A 20,938-nucleotide genomic window follows, 5' to 3' on the forward strand; every position below is an offset into this window, starting at 1 on the left:
ATATCCTTTCGATGACTGGCTGAACTATTGTAAGCTGGTTACTAAGAGTTTAGGTAACAGTTAAATTAATTTAACAGTTTAATTAACAGAAATGAAAGAAGTTTTAAATTCTTATTGGTATTTAGTTACCAAAAGGTAAGGAGAATGAAGCATGGTGGACAGTACTGTAAACCGTGCAATTTTCTTTTTAGATTTATGATATTATATAATTTCTGTTATCCATTATCACCCAAATGAGGATGGGTCCCCTGTTGAGTCTGGTTCCTCTCAAGGTTTCTTCCTATTGCCATCTCAGGAAGCTTTTCCTTGGGGTTATCAGTCAGTAGAACACCAGTGGAGTGGTACATACAGATGAAACGTCCCAGTGCTGTTATTCTCTATATCAGCATCTTATTGTCAGGAGATCAAATGTGAAAGCCATAGACTTACTAAGACTGCAAAATTAGCCATGCTCTCTGAGTAGAGGAAACTGCTCTCTCTCACCTGTCAATCACGGCAACACTAGACAATTATAGGCATCTGTAAATGCATGCATGCAGAACAGGATAGATAGCTCTTTTCTCTGAATGTGTTACGTTGCTGTGTGAAGCTGCATGAGCAGGAGATTGAAAAGATGTTCTATTGAAGGCTCTATATACGGAGCTGTAATTTGGTTAAGAGATTGGTCAAGAGCTTTAGCAATGACGTTCCAGTCTCACAGTCTGAATAAAATATATAAATAGATAAGTGCAAGCATCCTTTATTTTAACATTCTCTCTCTGGTTATAAACATCCTGAAATTTTTAAAATGCCATCTGAAAGCATCTCATTTATAGATATTGAATTGTTGAAACATTATCTAACTCCATAAGACCTTTTTGCAGAGACTAGTACATTTTAAAACCCTTAAGAGATCACTCTGGGTTCCTAAAATTATAACACTAAATTAAGAGATTCCTGGAAATGCCAGGCAGAAGGCATCTGTTACTGGAGCTGGGCATTATTGGCAAAATTCTGCTACCAGCACCATGAGTGCACTGAAGGGATTATAAACTGAATTGTTCTCGTTTTTCTTCACATGGCTAGTTTATACTTGATGCATGACTTTGAATGCCCTTTCAAAAATAGTGCAATGCAAACAACATTGTTCACCCACCTGCCTGCAAACTTTATGTGAAAGTAAAACTGTGAAATATTTAGTAATGTCATGTACAGCAGGGTTAAACACACTGACATGCTCGGTACGTCTTAAAACCTGTTGCTATCAAAAACACTCATGTTAACATTTAAAACCAACAAGTTAGTAACTCCAGAAAAGTTTCAAAAAGACATTTAATCCTCAATGACTGATCTGGGACCAGGAAAACATTTGATGAATTTGCATCGTAAAAAAATGACAGCATAAATGACAGCTATTTTTCATAGTAAAAGGGAAAACATTTCCATACCCACACACCATGTGACATGAACTCACAGGATTTGGACTAAACAGCTGTTTGAGCATAAGAAAAATAACTTGTTAGTGAGATGACTAAAAAAAAGGCTTCAGTTTGTTAGGAATCATAAAGATAAAACGGTGTAATGCAGTCCTATGACTCAAGTTTAACAGAGTGATGGGTGTGTCATGGTAAGAGAAGTGCATTAAGTGAAATACCCATCATGCATAGTGGCCATTAATCACGCCTCTGAAGGCAGTATTATTATCTGGGGTTCAGGCTCAGCGATGTTATGCGGTCATAAAAGTAAGTCAGCTGATGACCTGAAATGTACTGGATGGACAGGTTATCTCATTTGTGGATACTTCTTCCCTGATGGCATGTGAAGTACTGATGGTGCATTTTATCTTCACACTACTATGCTTCTTCCAGACAGTGCAAGTTGAGAGATGGCCAACATAATGCTTTACCTTGGTGCAATGCATGCAGACTTTGTTAGACAAATTGGAGTTTCCAGGAATACCATTTCCAGGCTATGGAACTGATTCTAAGCAACTGGTTCCACTGCTGATCACCCTAGGTCTGGAAGGCCAATAGTACCAGCAACTACCATTGCTGGTATTCTAGTGTTACATACGAGTGTTAGCTGCAGCTGGACTTGGCAGACATTCAAATTAGGCTGTATCGAGGGCCAATGTCTACATTGTCAACCTCAACTGAATTTTGAGCTTCTAGTGCTCATGGATACAGATTTTTTTATATAATTAACCTTCTTATTTACTTAACATAAATACATTTGTGAGAAATTTCTAAATGCAAGGTTTTTGTCCATGAGAATATAAACGCTGATTCAGAGATTTGTATACGTGCTTACAGAAGATTAAGTGCTTGCCCATAACTTTTTACCCTTTCCCTGCTACCTGTCATCAAGCTTTAAATCCAGTGCTAAAGTCAGTTTAAAGAGGGTTTTGGGCTTTCCAGTCTACTCCATTAGGAGAGTTTTTACTCATATCACCACAGAATACATTTGATTTGTACTAAAGTCCACTTGTTAAGTAAATTAAAAGTCCTTTTTAGATACAATGTTGTTTCCATAGTGTTCACACGTTGATTATAGAAAATGTACTTACACTAGCACGGGCCGAACAGCGTTGTTCATGTTTCCATATGCAGCACGACCAAGCAACTCCCGAAAGCAGCTCTCAGCCAGGGACGCAGGGTTCTCCTCTCCTCCACCCCTGACACAAAGAAAGTGGAAATGTAAAGATGATCACGAATTATTACAGCTGTAGTTCTAAAACACACACAAAAAAAACTCTGAGTTTTATGCTTCAGACCATTAACATTTTTTGCTTTTGAGAAATTCAAAAGTGCCCTTTAAACCACTGAAAAGGTCAAGAAAACAGGCTGCCCTTGGCTTCAACACCAGGTGCTGCCATCTGCATCAAAAAAAATTCTTTAGACTCTTGAACCAAGGTCCAGTCATGAAGAGCAGCAGTGTTCGGATTTAAATCTCAGCTAACAGGTGTTTAGTGGGTGTTTTTAACACCAAACACCAAAGTGTGTTTAAATTCACCCCTTCAGGACTGGAGCATGGTGTCACTTTACACAATTTTCAGCTTTTAATTTTACTTATTTATTTATTTGTTTATTTTACCTGAAGCAATAATCACTTATACAGTACTTAGCAAGAATCTGTAAGGAAAAAGCAATGAGTGTCTGACAAAATAATAATGTACAGTCAGCAATTATTATGTTCTTATTCAAACATGTTCTTATGCAATTTCAAAGACAAAATAACAAATAGAATGGCGTAATGTTTGATAACCATAATATGGATTTACATATTCTTGTAGCCATAAGTACAAAGAAGCATCATTAAAATCTGGATGCAAATTAAGATTTACACCAATCACCCCATGACATTACAACATGAAACATTATGGCTAGTGTTAGTTCCGTAGTGTATAAGTTCCGGGGTGGCTCTGGCCCATTGGGATTTGTCTCCACAGGGCCTCTGGGGCTGTGATATGGTATCTGACACCAGGATGTTGGCCATTCTTTGGGTGCTGTGGGGTGTGGTCTCTGTGGATTGGTCTTGTTTGTCGCACGAACCCCATCAGTGCTCAATCAGATCAGGATCTAGGGAGTTTGGAGGCCAGTTAGACAGTCTTAGACTCTCTTTGTCTACTGGTCCATAAGCATGGTGGGCTGTGGTACATTGGGTGTTTTGGCACATCTGGTATGACAACAATGACTTTAACTGCAATTTGTGCCGCACTGGCTTTTCTATGGAATCGGGCTGGACAGGCTAGTCTTTGGTTTCCACAGGCATGGGTGAGCCTTAGGTGCCCATGATCCTGTTACCAGTCCACTGGTATACAATTGATAATCAATTTTAATGACTTAATGTTATGTGGTGTAAATGGATTGCCTGATTGCTGTAAATCCTTAATTACTAAACAAAACACGACCCACAGACGATGGCATATAGCTATACTCCAGCTATATAATCATATAATCACTTACATACAGATTAAGAGATTTAGATAACATTTACATAAAACATCAAAAGTAAGAAAAATTGTGATTTCTGTGTGAATGCTGAGTGTGGCATAGCTGTTGGCACTAGATGGGCTGTTTTTTCAACAAGTTCAGAAACTACTTAACTCCCAACAATTTGCCAGATTGGTGCCGAAAACTGAACAAAAAAAGGCAGTGTTAATGGTTAAGTGTTAATAACCAGGGAAATGTTCTTACAAGGTCAAAAATGATAGGTGTCTCTAACACGCGCGCACACACACAAACACGTGCACAGCTTTCATGGATCGATGGAGGACCGGCTGTGAAATACAAAATGCATGAGACGGCAGTCTATATTTAACAGGAGGTCAGCAAAAAGAGCTTCAGGTAACATCAGAAAGACACTAAATACAGAAAACCCATCAAACAGCTCTCAAATTACAAATAGCCAATTGAACACCAGACACACAGAAAAAAAATTAGTTTTGTCCTAAAATATTTTGGTAAAGAGCACTATTTTTCTTGTCCATTTCAGCTCACATTTAGTCCCTAAAAAGCAACTTGATGGCTTTAACCAGCTTACAGGCACAGCTACAAGCTTAACACCAAGCTGAAGAGTCACCTTTATTTTCCCTTTACTGCACTTCAGACTATTTGTGTACAGAATATTTCTATACTGTATTTTTAAGGATTCTAGCTTGTTGAGGAACCAAACATTTAAAAACATTTCTCTTGTTTAATTGTGCACAAAGATCTAAATAATAAGTGTGGCAAAAATTTCACTTGACCTGAATGGCAGTAAGCTTAACAACAGGCTAATGTTTACCTGTTCCAAAACAACAGAAGGATAAAATTTATAAATTTTAACACTTCCACAACTTGAACAAAACAATTTAAATCAAATAATCTAAAACAGAATAAGATGTTTATTTATATTTCGAGTCTAGCTCTGTAGTTTTAGTTGTACTGCTACAGTTTGCAATTGATTGCATAATAATTTAAATCACAAATTTGGACCTGTGCAATTATTTAATTACAAAAGGCTACAATTTATTACAGATTATAGACGCAAAGTCTGGATGTTTTACAATAATTTAAGTATTTGATTACTTTTTAAATGCTTTTAAGAGGAAAAAATAAACATTGGCAAACATTCTCTTAATTTGTGCCAGTACAGTTAATCATTAAATGGTGCAGTCACAATTACAATATTTGTCAAAGTAATCAAATCACGCAGACCTAATCATTTGCATGTCTACACTAGTCTTTAAATAAACTTCAAAAAGAAAGAAAGCTTTTTAAGAAACAATATTTCATTTGACTTTGATGACCGGATGAGATTCCAGAATTGATTTAGGGTCGAGGTGACTGCAATCTTCATCGGACAATTGCACTGGTAGACCGCCAGACAAAAATCTTAAATAACCACAGAATAGGTTTAAAGGTCCTGAACATGTGCTGAATGTGTCTATAGTTTCTCTGTGCAACACACATAAAAGAAGGTATTTAAAGAAAAGAAAACCGTTCTCGGCATGTGACCTTGACCCTGCTTAGATCAATCCCAAAAATCTATACCACTCAGCTGCTAGGTACAAAAATAATTCTAGAGAAATCCCACAAACACTGAATGACTCGTTCTTGAAACATCGCTCCAACAAGAACCCAGACAAAAAGATGGATTGCGTGGATGTTGACATGTTTATATCACTGATACGGCCAGGTCAATATTCCTGATCAGCTTTCAGTCTCTTATTATAAGCAACAACAGTATAGTCTTACACACACACACACGCACACACGCACGCACACGCACGCACACACGCACACACACGCATTCACAGTCCCTAATGCACAGCCACACAGATGCGACAATTATCAGACACATCAGCATTCTAAACATGCACGTCCACAAGACACACATGACTCGAGTAGAATGAAATGATGGCTTAATGTTTACATTTACATTTACATTTAGGCATTTGGCAGACGCTCTTATCCAGAGCGACTTACAAAAAGTGCTTTAATGTTTACAACATTGGATACATACTTACACTGGGTTAACTAGGTTAATAACTAAGTACCATTAGTCCAACACAACTGAGGTGTTTTTTTTTTGTTTTTTTTTTTGTTTTTTTCGGGGGGAGGGGGGTTAGTCCAAGTACTGGAGAAATGTCCATATGTCCATATGTCTAATGTCTAATGTCCATATGTCTAATGCAATGATGCATGCAAACAACTAAACAATGCATCATTTTAAAATCCTGTGTCTATTAAAATGTTGTTTTTTTATAATAATAAAACATTTGAGTGAATTCCTGCAGAGAAACCTATATCATTTGAAATAGTTGAAGACAGACAATAGATTCTATATATTGACTGTAGAGCTACACACGTGGCCTGCTTCATTCAGGTCATGACACAGGTTTTTATTACCAACCAAAACAAATTAACAGTACCCTCCATTGCTTGTAAATTTTCATATCCATTACCTGATAACTGTGCATCAACAAACATCTGTTCCCCCTGGCAACAAATGGCAAGTTTAATAAAATTTACATTTGTACCCAATTTCTGAAGAATGTGAGCCAGATTCCACAGGAAATGTAGTTGGTGTTACATTTATGACACGATTGTGATTTATGATTATTAAGGTGACAATAACTGTAAAACATTTATTACCATCCATCTATCATCTATACCTCTTATATTGTGTATACTGGAGCCTACCCCAGGGACTTCGGGCACAGAGCATACAGACAAACACACACGCATACACACACACCAGTTTTAGGGTTTCCTATGGGATATGTCCTGTTACCTATGAGAGGAAACTGGAGCGGCCAAAGGAAACCTACAAAGCAAGGGCAGAACATCCAAACACCACACACACTAGATTTAAACCCCCAAACCAGCAATGACTGCTAAGCTGGCATGCTGCCTAAAACATTTAGTTCTGGGGAAAATACTACTTCCTTACTACTCTAAACAAACTTTGTATACTCTATAATTTACTTCTTCCATAAAGGATGCTGTGCTGCCTCCCAATGTGCAAAAAGAAATGCAAAAGAAATGCAGTATGTAAACGAATATCTAAACTCGTATGTGCTGCACTAACAGCAATGGGAATCTGAATCTAGAATTGTATGTTCTTCAACAAATAATGTTTGCGATGCTGAGGTGTCAATAGTATTGTTGCTAGACAGCAGACCATCTGATCCGCAAACAACTTGGCACGAGTTTACACCAGATACTCTTCCTGACGCAACCTCCAAATTTATCCAGGCATGGGACCGGCACTGCATCCAGTAGCTGAGGTTTGTGCATTGGGTGGGAATCGAAAGTCACTGAGGTGTCGATATGGCTAAATAATGAAGTAGGCTCTTAATAAATAACCAACCTGCCTAAGTGATTTAAATTATTTTTATGACAGGCCATCCTAATACTGATGCTACAGGGCACCATATATCCTGAAGGAGAAGCTTGTTGTATAGGCATATATATCAAAACTTGTGGGTACGAATCTAGATCACTAATCTTGAGTAATTGTACCTTTAAGCAAGATATAAAGCAACAGAGATAAAACATTACTTATTATTGTTTGTTCTTCTCAAATCATGATTATAAAGATACAAGGAGAGAACATTTTGTGAAAACTAAACAGACAGCTTTGACAAAACTTGTTGTAGGTTTCACAAGTGTTATTTGTGGCACTAAACCCAAGTCAGTGCAGGAGGAGTTCTCATATTCTCACATAAGTGCCTCAACAATTTGTTTAAAAATAAATAAAAAATAAATAAAAAATAAAGCTTTCATACTAAAGTAGAGAATTTTACATTGAAACTTTTATATATTTTAATGATTTCTTAACTCCAGTTAACTCCATGCAATTTAAACTCCAGTTACATATTAGAAAAACAGGATGTTAAAGGAAATATAAACACACATGTGGGTGTGAGCAGACAGCAAGAAGAAAAAAAAACTGCATGAGTCTATCCATGAGTCATTTATGTCTTGCAAGTTGAACAGGAAGAAGCAACTGTTCATACAGTTCACACAAAATGCAAATATATATATACACACTGTACATACAAGGCATCAATTATTTCCAAAGGTCACCACAAACTTTAAGGGAAGTAAGAGGAAACTGGAAAACCGAAAAGGAAACACAAACATAACATACATTGTGTGACTTTTTCTTTTTTTCTTTTTTTTTCTTTTTTAATCCAGGTGCATTCACAGTCTTTTATAACACCTAGAGGTTCTAAACTGTCCATCAAACTACAGAGGCAGAAACACACTTATTTGTGCACTTGGATCGAAAATGTGTAAAAAATGAATCACAGCTCCAATGTGCTAGCCAACTAAGCAACATTTCTGGGTGTGTGTTTTACACAATAGTTCTATAAACAAGACATTATCATTTAATAACGGACAATGCAATCCAATAAAATTAATGGAACAAACTGCTGTCTTATATAAGCTGATAACGTACTTTATATTACTTATAAAGTAGTTTACTGCTTCTTCTGGTTCTTGTCCAACAATTTATTCTGTGAAAAAAAATGGCTGGATTTATGGTTCCCAGCACTACTACAGCCTAGACCTGAATAAATTGTTAACTTGGAGCCTATTCCAGGCAACTTGTGGCATGAGGTGGGGTACACTATAAATGGGGGGCCATCTTATCATTGGGCACAAGCGCACATTATGGGGAAATTGAAATCTATGCCAATGGTCTGCCTTCTACCCAGAGGATCGGTAGTGTGTGGCGACAGGCAGGGGATCCACATCTTCTCCATGCAGACTCTCCACTGGTGTCCCAGAAGGCTCAGTAGTTGGTCCTTCAATATTCTACCTCTATGCCCAATCTTATGGTAAGATTGCACGGCTCAATCCCAGCTTTAATATCAATTGCACAGCTTTTCATATTATTGTTATCTGGATAACACTCATTTCATTCTCCAACCCTTTCCTCGCTTAGACACTCAGGTTTCCACTCGGATCTCAGCATATCCAGCAAACATCTCATCCTTGATGGAGGCTCTCCAGAAATCAGCTGTAAAATCCCTAAATATAAATGAAATTGAAAATGCTAAACAGCCTCCATGCACACAGATTGAAGATGCAAGGCAACAGTGACACCATGCAATCACCTAAACACATAATTTTCAAAATTAACTTCTTCTGTATCCAAGGTTACCTCTTAATGGTGCTTCACCTGACAACTGAGCTATGTCAAGAGCTCCTAAAACTGCTTCACAGTTTTTCTAAAGGAATTATGATCTCCTGCTGTGCCCACTGTGCATTATGCTACAGTTTATTATGGTGCACAGCAATCATGAATCTGACACACACAGCTGCACATGGTGGATCAGAAAAGAGTGGATTTATTGCATCATGACAATAGTCGCTATTTATTCTTTTGTTTGATTTTGTTTATATACCGATCAGTTAGTTCACAAATCTTTAGTCTCAAGTCAAGTCACAAATCACTCAAATTTTGAATGAAGTGTGGCTTAAGTTTTTGGCATGCAGCAAATGGCAAGTTTGCTGTGAACATGTGACAGAGCCTGATTTATTTCTGCCTATTCGAAAAAAAAAAGGTGGCTTTTTAGTTTAGTTGCTGTTTAGTTGCTGTTTTTGCTGTGGCCTCATCTGAGGAGCATTAAACATGCTACGACAAAAAGCATGATTTCAAGCTTTTAAAGTTTACTTAAAACTTAGTTAAAGATGCACATTAAGATTCCACAAAATGTTTTAGATTTAGTAGATTTTCTGGCCCATGTTGAAGTAAGTACATCAGGCAATGCCTGCAGATTTTTCAAGTGCACTTTCATGCTGTGATTCTTTCGTTCTACCACATCCCAAAGGTGTTCTACTGGATTCAGATCCGGTAAATTTTTTTAAGGCTGCTGAAGTTTACTAAACTCATTGTTATGTTAATGAAACTAGTTTGCTTTATGGCATGATGCATTCATGCTCAAGGTAGCTATTAGGTGATGGCAAAAGGATCTCCTTGAAGGGATGCACATGGTCAAGCAACAGTATTGAAATAGTTTGTGGCATTCCACCACATGAAAACACTTCCAACACCATTACACCACCTCTGTCAGCCTGGCATATTGACACAAGGCAGGTTGGGAACATAGACTCATGCAGTTTGTGCCAAATTCTGACATTACCATCTGTGACTCTTAGCAAAAATACAGTGTTATTAAAGCAGGTCACATTTCTCCTGTCTTCAACAGTCCAGTTATGGCGAGCTGGTTCACAATGCAGCCTCAACCTTTCTGTACATGGCTAACAGAAGTGGAACTGGACATGGTCATCTGCTGTTGTAGCCCATCCACTTTTAGATTTGAGATGTTGAGCTTTCTGTGATGCTTTTCATCCCAATTGTACAGAGTGATTATCTAAGTTACTGTAGCCTTTTTGTCAGCTTAAATCATTCTGGCCATTTTCCACTGCCCTTTTCTCACCAACTAGAAATCACTATAAACAGGATGCCACTTACAAGTGTTGTTTTTTCCTTTAATGCAAGATTCTGAGTCAACCCTAGTGACTATTGCGAGTGAAAACCCCAAGACATCAGAAAATGTAGAAATACTCTATAGTGGTGATCAAAATAATTAAACCAGCATAGGCAACATATAATTCTCCCTGTGCACAAAACAGGTAATTCCACTAATTAGTTCTAGTTCGTCTCATCTGGTGGAAGTTGTGGAATTGTGCTAAATAATTTAAAAACTAATAAAACATGTCTATGTGGCAATGGTGTTCAGCTTCTGGAACCACGGCCTGGGTTATTTTCAGACCTACACTTAATAGAGAACTGCTGGACAGAAGGAAGGAAGTAGAAGTCAAGAAACCATCTTCTGCACATGCTCTTCAGGAAGAAATCAAGAAAATATGGATTGAGCAAGTGACACCAGAGTATTATAGAGTATTCTAGACTTCATATTAAATATTGATGGTTGTATGGCAATGTAAATTCACAAAATGACAAATTATTATCTTTATATTTATGTTCATTATCTTTAAAAAATATATAAAAATAAATCAAGCTTGCTTTACAAGAGACTTGATTAAAAAAGGAACACAGCTTCCATCTCTGTCTATGGAAATGCAGTTAAACTGACAGATTCTCTACAACCCAACACAGAGTAACAAGTATTTGAGGATGAGAGGCTGTCAGACACACCTCCAGTCATTCACACCTCTCTACTGACAAGTAAGTGTGGAGGAGGTTGGGCAGTTTGGACACTTCAGTGCTGGCCAGCCATGCTTAACCCCAGCTGAAGTGCCTTCTGATGCACATAAAATAATTAGGTGCCTGCTCATTTAAAGGCATAAACCAGCCTCCAATCATATCAACCATCTTGCAATGTCCAATGACACTTTATGAAAGTTTAAGAACTGTTTTGTAGGCTGCTTTCAGAAATGACTTTTTTTTTTTTTTGCAGCCATGCTAAAAAGCATATGAAATAAAATTTTAAAGTGTCAACCCCAAGTATTTACAAAATTAAAGCATTCCAAAACCACTTTTTTTTAATACTGTTTTTTCAATCCTTCCTGGCAGATTTTAAACAATTCAAGATGTTTAAGCCTATATTTTGGGTCCTGAGAACAATTTTAAAATAATAGAATTGTTCCAAGTTTGTATTGCATTAGTTGTAAATATTTGCTAGAGGATTCAATGATCCAGTTTTGCCAGTTGTTTGTCACAGTCATACACTTTTTATTTGTTCTAGCTCTACAGTGCCCTCCACAATTATTGGCACCCCAATTAAGATGTGTTCATAAGCTTCTAATAAATGCACTTTTCTATTTAAACAATATAGAACCACAATGCAAAAAAAGAGAAAAATAATCCAACCTTCAATTTAGGTGGAAAAAAAATATTAAGAAACATTGAGAATTTTTTTGTTACATGAAATCATGTGTGCCACAATTATCGCCACCCTGTTGTAAATACTACGTACCCTCTTTTGCCAGCAAGACAACACTTAATCTCCTTCTACAAAATTTCACAAGAAGAAAATTGTGTAGATTTTGCCACGTTTTGGGTGATTATCCTGCTTTAGCTTTCAGACAGAGGCCATTCTTTGACGCAGTTCTTTAACAATGAGCTTTGTAGATTTTTTAGTTTTCTTAAAATCCTCCTAACTGTGCGTGGTGGCAGGATAAACTTGGTTCCTCGTCCAGCCTTGTTAGTCACGGTTCCAGTTGATTTAAAACTGCTTAATGATTCCTCCGACTATAGATATGGGCAAGTTTAGATGAGTGGCTATTTTCTTGTAAGCCATTGCCTGACTTATGAAAGTCGACACACACCTGCCTTCCTTACTTACTTACTGAAGAGTGGATAAGAGAAATAGGCCTCTGTGTCACGTTGTATTCATACCACAAGGAAACAGGAAGTCGTGAATTATTAATTAAAGGTTCTAGATACTCTGATCAACTTTAAAAACTAAAATAAACTTTTTAGAAATGGCTTAATTACATTTATTTTATCAGAATTGTTAGAGTGGCAATAATTGTGAAACAGATTATTTTATTACAAAAAAAGTTTTTTACTCAGTGCAGTTGCTTCTGCAATTAAAAAAAAAAAGTATTTTTTTTTAAAAGCCTAAGAACACATCTTAAACATGGGTGCCAATAATAGCTGTTGCTGTAATTAGCATTTCCATTTAATTGACTGGAAACTGGTCACTTATTGCGTGCAATGATTATTTCATATATTGATTTTTATGATATATGAATAGCATAAGCACTCGATTTGCACCCATGTTATTCAAAGTGGCCTTTCTTTTGTGCATATTTTCATCTGGGCTTCATATCTGATCACAAAACATGAAAGTAAAAAAAAGTCACAATACATACTCCTTTTTTCATGTCTGCAGGTGCATGCTTGTGCACACGTACCTATCCAAATCATCATTGTCCTGCATGTTAAAAAGCATGGATGGAATAAGTTTGTCCATGTGCTGAGGCTCCCAGATGATGGCCTGCAATTCATCATTCACTGTCTTCCTTACGACACCCTGCAGCCCTCTGATACCAGCTACACGGATCCTACACACACACACACACACAAATTATGTATCAGACACACAGTCAGCCAAAAAAAATTTATACAAACTTCAGAAAAAGAAAAACTTATATATAAATATTTAAAATACTAAATCTATATACATATATTTACAGTGGTGTGAAAAACTATTTGCCCCCTTCCTAATTTCTTATTCTTTTGCATGTTTGTCAAACAAAATGTTTCTGATTATCAAACACATTTAACTATTAATCAAAGATAACACAAGTAAACACAAAATGCAGTTTTTAAATGATGGTGGAGAAAGAAATTTTAGGGAGAAAAAAATCCAAACCTACATGGCCCTGTGTGTAAAAGTAATTGCCCCCTGAACCTAATAACTGGTTGGGCCTCCCTTAGCAGCAATAACTGCAATCAAGCGTTTGCGATAACTTGCACTGAGTCTTTTACAGCGCTCTGGAGGAATTTTGGCCCACTCATCTTTGCAGAATTGTTGTAATTCAGCTTTATTTGAGGGTTTTCTAGCATGAACCGCCTTTTTAAGGTCATGCCACAACATCTCAATAGGATTCAAGTCAGGACTTTGACTAGGCCACTCCAAAGTCTTCATTTTGTTTTTCTTTAGGCATTCAGAGGTGGATTTGCTGGTGTGTTTTGGGTCATTGTCCTGCTGCAGCACCCAAGATCGCTTCAGCTTTTCAACTTTCGTCTCGTCTGTCCACAAGGTATTTTCCCAAAAGTCTTGGCAATCATTGAGATGTTTTTTAGCAAAATTGAGACGAGCCTTAATGTTCTTTTTGCTTAAAAGTGGTTTGCGCCTTGGAAATCTGCCATGCAGGCCGTTTTTGCGTGGAGTCGTGAACACTGACCTTAATTGAGGCAAGTGAGGCCTGCAGTTCTTTAGATGTTGTCCTGGGGTCTTTTTTGTGGCCTCTCGGATGAGTTGTCTCTGCGCTCTTGGGGTAATTTTGGTCGGCCGGCCACTCCTGGGAAGGTTCACCACTGTTCCATGTTTTTGCCATTTCTGGATAATGGCTCTCACTGTGGTTCGCTGGAGTCCCAAAGCTTTAGAAATGGCTTTACAACCTTTACCAGACTGATAGATCTCAATTACTTTTGTTCTCATTTGTTCCTGATTTCTTTGGATCTTGCCATGATGTCTAGCTTTTGAGGTGCTTTTGGTCTACTTCTCTGTGTCAGGTAGCTCCTATTTAAGTGATTTCTTGATTGAAACAGGTGTGGCAGTAATCAGGCCTGGGGGTGACTACAGAAATTGAACTCAGGTGTGATAAACCACAGTTAAGTTATTTAACAAGGGGGGCAATCACTTTTTCACACAGGGCCATGTAGATTTGGAGGTTTTTTTTCTCCCTTAATAACATAAACCTTTATTTAAAAACTGCATTTTAACTTTGACTAATAGTTAATGGTTTTTGATGAGCAGAAACATTTAAGTGTGACAAACATGCAAAAGAATAAGGAATCAGGACGGGGGCAAATAGTTTTTCACACCACTGTACATATAAACAGTCCTGGCCAAAGGTTTTGAGAATGACACAAATATTAGTTTTCACAAAGTTTGCTGCTAAACTGCTTTTAGATCCTTGTTTCAGTTGTTTTTCTGATGTACTGAAATATAATTATATATAAATATACAAGCACTTCATACATTTCAAAGGCTTTTATCGACAATTATATGACATTTATGCAAAGAGTCAGTATTTGCAACGTTGGCCCCTTTTTTCAGGACCTCTGGAATTCGACTAGACATGCTCTCAATCAACTTCTGGGCCAAATCCTGACTGATAGCAACCTATTCTTTCTTAATCACTTCTTGGAAATAGTCAGAATTAGTGTTTTGTTTTTTTTGTCCACCCGCCTCTTGAGGATTGACCACTTGTTCTCAATGGGATTAAGATCTGGGGAGTTTCCAGGCCATGGACCAAAAATTTCAACGTTTTTGGTCCCCGAACCACTTAGTTATCACTTTTGCCTTATGGCACAGTGCTCCATCGTGCTGGAAAACGCATTGTTCTTCACCAAACTGTTTTGGGCAAAATTATGAGTGAGCCCACTCCCTTGAATGAGAAGCAACCCGACACATGAATGGTCTCAGGATGCTTTACTGTTGGCATGACACAGGACTGATGGTAGCGCTTACCTTTTCTTCTTCGTACAAGCCTTTTTCCAGATGCACCAAACAATCGAAAGAGGCTTCATCTGAGAATATGACTTTGCCCCAGTCCTCAGCAGTCTATTCACCATACTTTCTGCAAAAGATCAATCTGTCCCTGATGTTTTTTTTGGAGAGAAGTGGCTTCTTTGCTGCTCTTCTTGACACCAGGCCATCTTTCAAAAGTCTTCGCCTCAATGTGCGTGCAGATGCGCTCACACCTGCCTGCTGCCATTCCTGAGCAAGCTCTGCACTGGTGGCACTCCGATCCTGCAGCTGAATCCTCTTAAGAAAACGATCCTGGCGCTTGCTGGACTTCCTTGAAGTTCTTGATGATCCTATAAATTGTTGATTTAGCTGCAATCTTAGTAGCCACAATATTTTGCCTGTGAAGCCATTTTTATGCAACGCAATGATGTCTGCACGCGTTTCTTCGCAGGTCACCATGGTTAACAATGGAAGAACAATGATTTCAAGCATTACCCTCCTTTTAACATGTCAAGTCTGCCATTCTAACCCAATCAGCCTGACATAATGATCTCCAGCCTTGTGCTCATCAACATTCTCACCTGAGGAAACAAGACGATTACTGAAATGATCTCAGCAGGTCCTTTAATGACAACAATGAAATGCAGTGAAAAGGTTTTTTTTGGGATTAAGTTAATTTTCATGGCAAAGAAGGACTATGCAATTCACCTGATCACTCTTCATAACATTCTGGAGTATATGCAAATTGCTATTATAAAAACTTAAGCAGCAACTTTTCCAATTTCCAATATTTATGTAATTCTTAAAACTTTTGGCCACGACTGTACATTTTGAGCAAGGCCTTTAACCCTTAACTGCTCAGATGTATAATGAGATAAAAATGTAAGCTGCTTTGGATAAGGGCATCTGCCAAATGCCTAAATGTATATGTTTTGCTCTTGTGCTCCCAAAACTTCTAATTCCTGATAAAGAACTTAATTAGAACTTATAAAAATAAATAAATCATGCTAGAAGTAATTAAATGAGTATCAAACCTTACACACCAAGAAGGCGAATAACCACTCACCAACCTGATACAATATTATCATGTTACCTAAGTGCTGTTTTAATTGATACTTCAATTGTGAATCATGATTTTATAAATATACTGATTCGATATTAAACTTTTTACGATTTTGTTACCATTTTACAAACTCAAACCATTGTCATAACATAGCTTTATACCTTAGTTTTATTCAACAGCCTCAAAACTGAATTGAATATGAGTAATAAAATGTAGCCTGTTCCTTATAACATAAGTTTTCTTACTTAAAACCAAGCGCAGCATTTAATGAAACTAAAAGCTCCACTTTTACTGAGCTTCACGTGTACTACCTGCAGGAAAATACAACAGCGATGTTTTACCATCTTAAACGCCTTCAGCACTCAAGACTTGAGCATGTGTTGATCAGCTGTGAGCATGTGGGTGGGTGCCACGGCTTCTAACGCAGACACGCGCTGCTTCCAACATACATTGGTTTTAAGACTAATTTGCTTACAGACTTTGGGGAAAGGGGAAATAAGAAAAAGGCTTTTAAATGCATGCAACTTATGATAATGTAATGCCATGAAAATTTGTTTCTTTTAAACCACTCAGAAGCCTGTGCACTCAGGACAGAGTTGGTTAAGTCCAAGGCTGATCAGTTATGACTGATCAAGCTGAAAACCAGCCAGGTCCAGTCACTGCTCGAGAGGAGCGTCTCTACTATGAATTTAATAAATTATTCAAACTTTAATTTTTGAGTAAGTGTGGCGATACATGAACCAGCACGCAAAAAACGCAGTCATAACTGAATCAATGTTTTCTCCATCTCTAATACACACACACACCTGGTACGAGTCTCCGAGTCCTCATGTGTGGAGTGGCACATGGCGCTGAATTGGGACACAAAGAAGTCATAACGTCGATGATAGGAAGGTGTGTCCTCCTCGATGTTCGCAAATTTCACAAACTGTGAAACAAAAACAATAAAAAAATCGGTCAAATTGTAAACACTAATCAATAAATTAATCAATTCTTAATGTAAATGTCTCTTGTATGCCACTGATGATTAGATTTTTTGTGCAAGTAGCATTTTTTTTGGACTTAAAAAAAAAGTTTCTTATAGAAGTACAGTACAAATTTTTCTGGCTGCTGACTTTTAATAAAACTACTATTAGAAGGTGTATGTGCAATGTTGTTCATATACCAGCACACTGGTATTGCTGTATTGATCACTTTCAGTCGATTCACTCGGTACAACACAAAGTATGGGATATCACGCCCTCTCGTGTCCTGGCTGAAGCCACCTATATTCACGCTGTAAAGGCAGTCAAACCTGTGGTGACGTAGGCGTAGCGACGCCTATACCTATAAGCCATCGTCACCACGGTTAAATCAGTTCTTACGCTCTTTACCTCGCTGTGAACACCTTTTCCGTAGAGTTTCTAGGTGCTAGTCAACTTTACATTTTATATTATAAGATTGAGCTTAAAATCAGCTTTACTGTTCCTGTTGGTGTTAGCGACAACAGCCTCATTTGGTAAGTCCACCTGCTCTTAACCAACTTTTCCCTGACTGGGAAGACTGAAGTCAGAAAGACATAAACATGCACCAGCTGAAACCAACAGTAGTAAAAGCCTGGCAAGGCATCTTGAGGCAGCAAACTCTGATTAAAAATTCTTTTGTGATTGTTAGTTTGTTCCATTATTTATGAGCTCCCACAAGTGTGTGTGTGTGTGTGTGTGTGTGTGTGTGTGTGTGTGTGTGTGTATAAGAGGGTGTATTTCCTGAAAGGTTATTTTAATGGCACATTTTGTCAAACCACTTGAATTTATGCTGAAAGTCTTGACTTTGCTCACATTTTGAGTGGTGCTTTTCAAATTCAGTGTGGTGTTGTGTACAGGACAAAAGGCAAAAAACATTTGCTCTAAAATTTAAGCACCTGACTGTATTAAAAAAGCTGTATTAAGCTATGAATTTCATAATTAATGACAAGCAACGCACATGAAGCGGCGGATCTGATTGTTTAGAGCAGTTCTTCTCAAGTTCAAGTAGGCTTTATTGTCACTTCAACCATATACAGTCAGTACACAGTAAAACGAAACAACGTTCCTCCAGGACTCCTCCAGGAGCGGCCAAAAAGCTGGAAGTGGAGTGGTCCTCCCCACAGCCGTCTCAGAATCTATCGAGGTTCGCGGGATTTTTTTTTCTCCTTCCTGAACTGACAACCGTTAAAAACTGCTTGCCCATGTTTCCCAACATTATTGGTAAGTTAACGTCGTCATGGAGCAAGCTGCTGTCGACCTGCGTATCAGTGCCCGGTTACGAACAGTATTTAGAATTGGACAGCGCTGAGAAAGCAGGACTGGTTAGCCCACCGCCAATGGAGCTCTCTTTGGCCGCTTACTTGGCACCCTCGCATAACCACGGAGTGTCTGGCCCTACTGTCCTTCCGTCCAAACACTGTAGATTCTCCTCTGACCAGCTAGAGAAGATATACCGCGCTCGTGTGCTCAATACCGTTGCGGTGCTTCCGACGTATCAGGCAATGTGTTCACTGGTGCCTCAAGAGAGCCCGATATGTGCGCTGCTTAACCAGGTCAGAACCGCCACAGACTACATTTTGCACATCTCGTTGTGTGGTTCTCTCCCTCGGCAGGGGGATGGCGACTGCGGTGGTAGCACAGAGGCATTTATGGCTCATGCTCTCAGACATCCCAGATACAGGACCGTGTACTTGGATAAACCTCTGTCTGCTAAGGATTTGTTCGGCCAGTCACAATGCCGTTCAGGCAAAGTTTGAAAAGAAAACAGGCTGAGGCATTGCGACATCATTCCGCGACGAGAGGTGAAGCCCAAACAGGCTCGAAAAGTGACCAATTTATGAAAAGTGACCAGCAATTTATGTTGCTACATGCAACATAAATTTACAAAATAAATTAACAGAAAAAATAAACTAGCTAACTAAGAGGCCTAGTTAGCTGGCTAGCAAAGACAAGACAGATTGACCTAACATAAATTACACCATAAATTAACAAAAACTAACTAGCTAAGGTCAACCAAGGTCATGGAGGACCCGCGCATTTTAGAGTTTTCGCCATGCTATCACACCTACTATCATTTAAGAAAATGCTGTTTATTAAGTGATTTAACTTATAAGGCCCGCTTGGAGCTAAGAAAACACTAAAATGTGCAAGGCAGGTGTTCCTCAAGGACCGAGGTTAAGAACCAGTGGTTTTAGAAAGTCAGATTTCAGTCAACCGTAACTGATTAAACTTTGCAACTCTTATAGGAGACTAGATGTGCCCGTGACTTCACTCATAAGCATGTTTTAAAAAATTTACAATGCTGTTGAATTTTGAAATAACCAATTTTTTTATGCGTTACAGTGGAGTGCACAGAATAAAGGTGAAGATTGCGTTTATTAAGTAGTTTTCAATTGCACAACCATAGGCATGTATTAAAAATGTACACCCCAATTGTTAAATTTTGAGAAGAACTAATGATTTTTCCAAAGTTGATTTTTTATTATATAAGGGGACTTACATTTAAATTACCAAATTGCATATCTTCTCTTACCGTGGGCCGTGTTTTATTACTCATCAAAGTTATTTTCTCACAAATATATTTAATGTACAGATACAACAACTTTAAAGTTTTATTGATGATTATGTATTTACCTCTGCTCAACCCCTTGATTACTAGGTTAGTTTCAGAGCTGCTGAAAAGGTGTAAGGGATTATATCTAATCTGTATTTGGAAAGGGGGAAAAAACACACTAACTCATAAATCTTTGACCTCTAGACCTCCAGCCTATTCTGTTTCTAATGGCATTTATAATTGATGGCCTTTATTTATAATTGATAAGTTTTCCTTGACTCAGATTGCAGCCTTTAGATTTCCAAATCACCCTAAAAGAGAATGTCTCCAAGCTTTTCCATCATTATTGTAGCGAATGTCTGGGATTTATAAGCTCTGTCTAAAGTTCAAAAAGAAAAAAAAATCACGAAAAAGAGAGTAAACATCTCAGCACTTCAGAATTCTCTCAGTGGTGCATTTCACACCATCCACCCACCTCACCACTAATTTTTTTTGTCCTTCCGTTCTCTCCAGTGTTCGTTTGCTTTCTGCTGTTTAATTCGTAAAGTACTTTATATCATCTCTCTCTCAACCCTTCATTCAACGTTAAATTATGCAGCTTGTTTTCGCATCCAAGAGCACTATTTTAGGTTCCTCTGAACTAAATCTGAAAAAGACGACAACAACTGAAGGTGAAGGCTAACAGTGTCTCTCTTTCTTTCTCTCTATCTATCTCTGACTTGCTTTTATAGGTCAGTCTCTTAGTGATTAGCGTTAGCTAAAAACAGGGCATCTGTTAGTTGAATCTTTGTAGGATGCAAATGGAAATATCTTCAGAACTAGCAGATGGCCTGACTGGATTCTGGAACTGATCCAAAGAGGGTCAAGGTCAAATGTAGAAAACTGTTTTTTCTTTAATAGCTTCCTTTAAGTGTAAAGTACATTTTAAAGGGCCCATATTTTACTATTTACTAAGTTAATAGAGGTCCTTCAGTATGTTTCTGGTAACACACTAGCTGAGATAGGTAATGCATTTTGTCTTATCTCAAACTCCCTTTCTTTTACTGCTCTTCTGAAATAGCAATTTCAGTCTCTAGAGTTCAGGGGGGATTTCCTTATATGAGGTCACATAAATGAGAAAATCAAATCAATCAATTAATAATTAAGCCACAGCCAGTACATAAATG

General features: G+C 37.9%; 1 protein-coding gene across 2 annotated transcripts in view; it reads right to left on the reverse strand.

Annotated features, from left to right (window-relative positions):
• The window catches only part of efr3a (EFR3 homolog A (S. cerevisiae)), a 77,208-nt gene that overhangs the window by 31,920 nt on the left and 24,350 nt on the right, over positions 1 to 20,938 (reverse strand). For both annotated transcript variants that reach the window (XM_053486379.1, XM_053486378.1), the window contains 3 exons: positions 17,021 to 17,142; positions 12,864 to 13,013; positions 2,546 to 2,653 (listed from right to left, as the gene is read on the reverse strand). In XM_053486379.1, the coding sequence (XP_053342354.1) occupies positions 2,546 to 2,653; positions 12,864 to 13,013; positions 17,021 to 17,142 (380 nt within the window). The remainder of the gene's footprint in view (positions 1 to 2,545; positions 2,654 to 12,863; positions 13,014 to 17,020; positions 17,143 to 20,938) is intronic.

The sequence above is a fragment of the Clarias gariepinus genome, chromosome 25, assembly GCF_024256425.1.
Source record: "Clarias gariepinus isolate MV-2021 ecotype Netherlands chromosome 25, CGAR_prim_01v2, whole genome shotgun sequence".
In the NCBI taxonomy this organism is placed as follows: domain Eukaryota; kingdom Metazoa; phylum Chordata; class Actinopteri; order Siluriformes; family Clariidae; genus Clarias; species Clarias gariepinus.